A 5,874-nucleotide genomic window follows, 5' to 3' on the forward strand; every position below is an offset into this window, starting at 1 on the left:
TGCGTACGACCCGTCGCCGTGAGCTTGTCTCGTCCCTGTGAGCATGCTAAGCATGCTCACTGTCTCTTTAGCAGAGTTCCCAAGTCAAGGAGGAAGAGTGAGAGAGAGAGGTGAAACGGTGAAAGGGGGGAAAAGGATAGGGAAAGGGTGGGAGAGAAAATAGTCTTTTTCTTGTTAACACTTTCACCCTCCTCAAAAAATCCCAAATTTCATTTAATTTGCTTTGCGAGAAGGACTGTTTCAACGAAGTCACGTATTGTCCTTGCCTTCGAAACGCGGAGTAGATGGAACAGGGACAACTGACGAAGGGGTGTACTCTTTATGTTGCATGTCTCGTTTCTCTGTTTGTTTTTTTCGTTGTTCGAAAAAAGTTCGTTTTCTATGTTTCTGTTTTTATATTTCCGTTTCTCATTGTGTTTAACGTTTCTTTCATGTCTTGTACCCATATATGCATGTATATATACATATAGATGTATATATACATATAGATGTACATATAGATGTATATATACATATAGATGTATATATACATATATGTATGGATATATGCACATATTTATATATTATTTATATCATTATATATCTATCTATTTATATATACATTTCTTATATGTAATTTGGCGCACTCGAATTGTTTGTTTTTGATCTTGTTGACTAAACAGTATAGTAGGGTCCGTTGGGCACTGCCAGTGACAAAAGCAGCACCGTGACTTACTTCACTTTGCCAGGAATTTGAAAATGACATGCTGTACTGCTTAGCATTCGCGCCGGAAGCTCCAATAAGAACATTTTCAAGTGCTTGGGCAATGCACCGAGAGTGATAAAAATCAAACATCCAGTGAACATCATGGTGTTTGGAGTGATCAATTGTGATGGTGACGTTATGCCTCCATTTATCTTTACACAGCCTCAGACACAACATGGAGGCCTATATTAAGTTCCTGGAGGAGGTAGTGCTGCCCTGGGTCAAGACGGTGTCTGATGGGAGACACTATATCTGGCAAAAGGACTCTGCACCCTGCCACAAAAACAGGAGAACCCAGCAGTCATGGCTGTCAGAAGATTTCTGCACCCACATCACCCCTAACATCTGTCCACCCGACTCCCCAGACTGCAAACACCCTGATTATTATGTGTGGAGCGTAGTTGAACGAGAAACTGAAAAAGCTCCTTGTAAGACCAAAGATGAACTGAAGACAAGGATTATGGCATCATTCACCAACTTAAACAAGGAGGCCGTCCAGAAGAAGTTGTAGGAGATTCCGAAGTCGTCTGGAGGCGGTGGTGGAAGCCAATGGTGATTTTATTGAATACATTTGCTCTTTTGATAGGCGCAGGAGTGGCTGTGTGGTAAGTAGCTTGCTTACCAACCACACGGTTCCAGGTTCAGTCCCACTGCGTGGCAGTGGGACTGTGTCTTCTTGGCAAGTGTCTTCTACTATAGCCTCGGGCCGACCAAAGCCTTGTGAGTGGATTTGGTAGACGGAAACTGAAAGAAACCTGTCGTATATATGAATATGTATATGTATATATATGTGTGTTTGTGTGTCAGTGTTTGTCCCCCCAACATCGCTTTACAACCGATGCTGTTGTGTTTACGTCCCTGTAATTAGCGGTTCGGCAAAAGAGACCTATAGAATAAGTACTAGGCTTACAAAGAATAAGTCCTGGGGTCGATTTTCTCGACTAAAGGCAGTGCTCCAGCATGGCCGCAGTCAAATGACTGAAACAAGTAAATATATATAGAGAGAGTAAGGGTTTAGTATTTCAAGATATTTTTATATGATTTTGGTAAATATACCTGTTAAAATGAGATCTCAGTGTTATTTTCATTTTTGCATAATTCAGACAACTGTTTATGCACAGCACCCTATATATATATATTTATATATATATATATAGATAGATAGATAATTAGATAGATAGGTAGATAGATAGATAGATAGATAGATAGATAGATAGATATACATACATATATATATATATATATATATATATATATATATATGTATATTATATATATATATATATATATATATATATATATATATATATATATATATATATATATATATATATATATATATATATATATTCATATATATATATATATATGTGTGTATATATATATACATATACATACATATATACATGTGTGTATTTGCGCGCGCGTGCGTGTGTAAAAACCAGGACACAAATATTTGTGCCACAGATTTTTGACCATATTTCGTAACGGTAGCTAAAGTACAAACCTCATGTTAAAACAACTGTAAAAATCATACAAGAAAAAAAATTCTGATTCGCCAGAAAAGTATCTGCGAAAATATCATAAACGTATGATACATTTTATTCTTCTTTTATATGAAATAGCACTGTGTGTTTACTGATTTCATCGCCTTCGCTTTTTTCCCACGTTGACAAGAAATATGTCACCTCTACAGAAAAAAAAGTGTCCAAAATAATAAGATTTGATTTTTAACGTTGAACCATTATCAGCATCATTATCGTAACCACTACCATTAACATCATCACCATCATGACCACCATAATCGTCGTCTTTATTGATCACAATCATCAGCATCATCATTCTCAACAACTACGACAACGACGATAACATTTTCTTCACAGCTAGTTGTATATGATACGTAGATATATTTCACATCGTGCAGCAGCCATATTTGCTGTAAAGCTTTGGAAAGTTCCTTGTCTTCTCATCTCACGGGAAATTTTTTTCAGAAATCATTTGCTTATTGTCGACAAACGCCATCTTAGTTTCATTTCTGAGGCTCCTGTCGAGGGCTTTGGAGTAGTTTATTCGGAGAAAAGTTTTCAATGTTGCGCTACCGCCATATTCCCTCGAGGTATAAACTGTCAGTACTACTTTGCTTGGCTGATATTTTTACTAATGGCAGCCAATCTAGAAACATCAAAAATGTAAACTTGATGATTCGCACTGAAATTTTCCCTCGGGAAAAGCTCTGAGTTCGTCATTCTGTAGAACCACTATCGGAAATCGAATTTAGGAAGCTATTGTATTCAATAAGTGAACATTGCTTTATATTAAAAATTGAATAACGCAAATTGGTCATGCGCACTGAGGTAGTAAAATACAGCCAGGTCGACATCTGACATTACATTTATTCTTTTCTCTCTAAGTTCATATGAAAGGAAGGAAAGCAATATTATAAATATTTGGAAACTCGACCCCAGCATTACTATGAATCGTCAGCAGATTACAGAACGTGATTTTCTGATGTAATGTGAAAAGATTTCTGCCAGAAATCATGATGGTAAGTTTCTAACTTTCTTTTACACGCACACGCACGAGCGCGTACACAAACATATACACACAAAAACAAACACATACGTACACACACACACACACACACACACACACACACACACACACATAGATAGATAAATAGATAGATAGACAGACAGACAGACAGACAGATAGATTGAGAGAAAGAGAGAAACTTACATACATACATACATACATACATATATACATACATACATGCATACACGCATACATAACGCATAAACTGCTTTCTGATGACAGTATCAGCTCTCTGGCTTCTAGATTCAAATCTCACTGTTGTCAGCTTTGACTTTCCTGGGGTTTATTCTTCGTTATCTCATACTTTTTCCTACTTTCTGTCGTTCATCATCTTTTTCTCGAGGAAATTGTTTGTGGTCAGACATGAAAACAGATAGGCTCTACCATATCTAATATTTGACCAAGACACTCTCTATGTTACAACAGCACCCTTATAATTCCGTCAAGGAGTTGAAAGGCACAAGGCATGGCAACTCATATGCATATATGCATGTATGTATGTATGTATGGATGGATGGATACATGCATACATACACAAACCGCACACGGTTTTAAATAAGAAAAAAATAAATTCGGTTCCATGTTAGAAAAAAATGACAGCTTTCCTGTACTACAAAAAAAAACGCTTATAGCGGCAAAATTTAAACAATATATACACTAAAATACTTTCCACTGCAAAAGACTCGAAACAATATGTGACACCTTTACTTTCCTTGCTCCCTCTCGTCCTGTTGACATTTGTGATATATGTTTGCATACATTATATATGTCAAACACACCTTAAGAAATCGTGTACTAATTTATTTTCAGTAGAATTATAATACGAAAACATTTATTCTGTGAAAACAGATCTAAATATTTTTACTTGTCATACATATAAACATATAGTATAAATTTATTCTCTACTTCTCTTAAAAAAGTTCAAAGCCTTTTAAGTGGATTCATTAGACGGAAACTGAAAGAAGCCCCTTGTATACTCACACACACATTCTTATATGTAGGTATGTATGTGTGTGTCACTGAGAGTGTGTGTGCGTTTCTTTGTGTATGTCTTTGTGTGTGTTTTTGTCCCCACCGCCGCTTGACAACTGGTGGTGTTGCGTTGATGTCTCCGTAACTTAGCGATTCGACCAAACAGTTGATAGGTTAAGTACTAGGCTCAAAATAGGTCCTGCGTTCCATTTGCTTGACCAAAAAGACATATAATATATATATGTCTATATACATACATATGTATATGTAAATGTATGTATGTATAAATACACACACAGATAGATAGATAGATAGATAGATAGATAGATAGATAGATAGATAGATAGATAGATAGATAGATTACATTCACATATTTCATATATCATACACATGAGATAGTTAGACTCATATTTATTTATAAATTGCTTAAGACAGACGTCTAGTTTTCGTTCAGAAAATTATATATCATTACGAATAAATTAAAGACTCTAACTTTCGTTTCTTTCTGTTGAGTTAAGGAATTCTAACAGATACTAAACATAACTACGAATGTAATATTTATGAGCGTACAAAAAACCTGTTCTTATCTATAACTGATCATTATATAGTTTGAATGACAATAGTTTTCGCTTCTACCAGATTGGTAATTATGTACAATATAAGGCATGTAACTTATAAGGGTAATATAGTAGTTAGTATTTAATTATTTATACAAAACTATATATTTCTAAATGACGTAGTAAATATATGTTTTGCATAATGTTCAAAGAAAAAAGTGTCCTTTGGAGTATATATGATATAATGTAATGTAATATGTGATATAATATAATGTAATATTGTGTATATATCTACATGTTTGTGCGTGTATATATATATGAATATAAATAAAATATTTATCTACAAGGCGGCGAGCTGACAGAAACGTTAGCACGCCGGACGAAAAACTTCGCGGTATTTTGTCTGTCTCCACGTTCTGAGTTCAAATACCCCCAAAGTCGACTTTGCCTTTCATCCTTTTGGTGTCGGTAAATTAAGCACCACTTGCGTACTGGGGTCGATCCAATTTTACCTAGATAAGTAGTATACTTATTTATAAGCATTCACACACACACACACATATATATATATGAATGTACATATAAACATATAGTATAAATTTATTCTCCACTTCTCTTAAAAAAGTTCAAATCCTTTTAAGTGGATTCATTAGACGGAAACTGAAAGAAGCCCCTCGTATACTCACACACACATTCTTATATGTGGATATGTATGTGTGTCATTGAGTGTGTGTGGGCGTTTCTTTGTGTATGTCCTTGTGTGTACTCTCTCTTTATATATATACATGCAGTGTGTGTGTGTGTGTGTGTAATGTCAAAAGTAAATACACTCCATCATATTATTAAATAAGTACTTCTAAAAACAAAATAATGTAGTTTAATACAAAGGGGTGCTCAAAAGTTCCTGGGTTTAAGGCATAGCTAAAGGCCTGGTTGGAGAACCAAGCTTCCGAACTTTATTAAAGGGCTCAGAAAAATTGAAGGATTATTGCAATAAGTGTGTGA

The 5,874-nt window shown here is 35.1% G+C and overlaps 1 protein-coding gene across 1 annotated transcript in view; it reads left to right on the forward strand.

The window, feature by feature from the left end:
• Positions 1 to 2,670: 2,670 nt before the first annotated feature.
• The window catches only part of LOC106868111 (angiotensin-converting enzyme), a 46,323-nt gene continuing 43,119 nt past the window's right edge, over positions 2,671 to 5,874 (forward strand). The window contains exon 1 of the mRNA XM_014913233.3: positions 2,671 to 3,290. Within this exon, the coding sequence (XP_014768719.1) occupies positions 3,285 to 3,290 (6 nt within the window). The 5' untranslated portion in view covers positions 2,671 to 3,284. The remainder of the gene's footprint in view (positions 3,291 to 5,874) is intronic.

Source organism: Octopus bimaculoides, chromosome 6 (genome assembly GCF_046866305.1).
Source record: "Octopus bimaculoides isolate indiv1 chromosome 6, ASM4686630v1, whole genome shotgun sequence".
Lineage (NCBI taxonomy): Eukaryota > Metazoa > Mollusca > Cephalopoda > Octopoda > Octopodidae > Octopus > Octopus bimaculoides.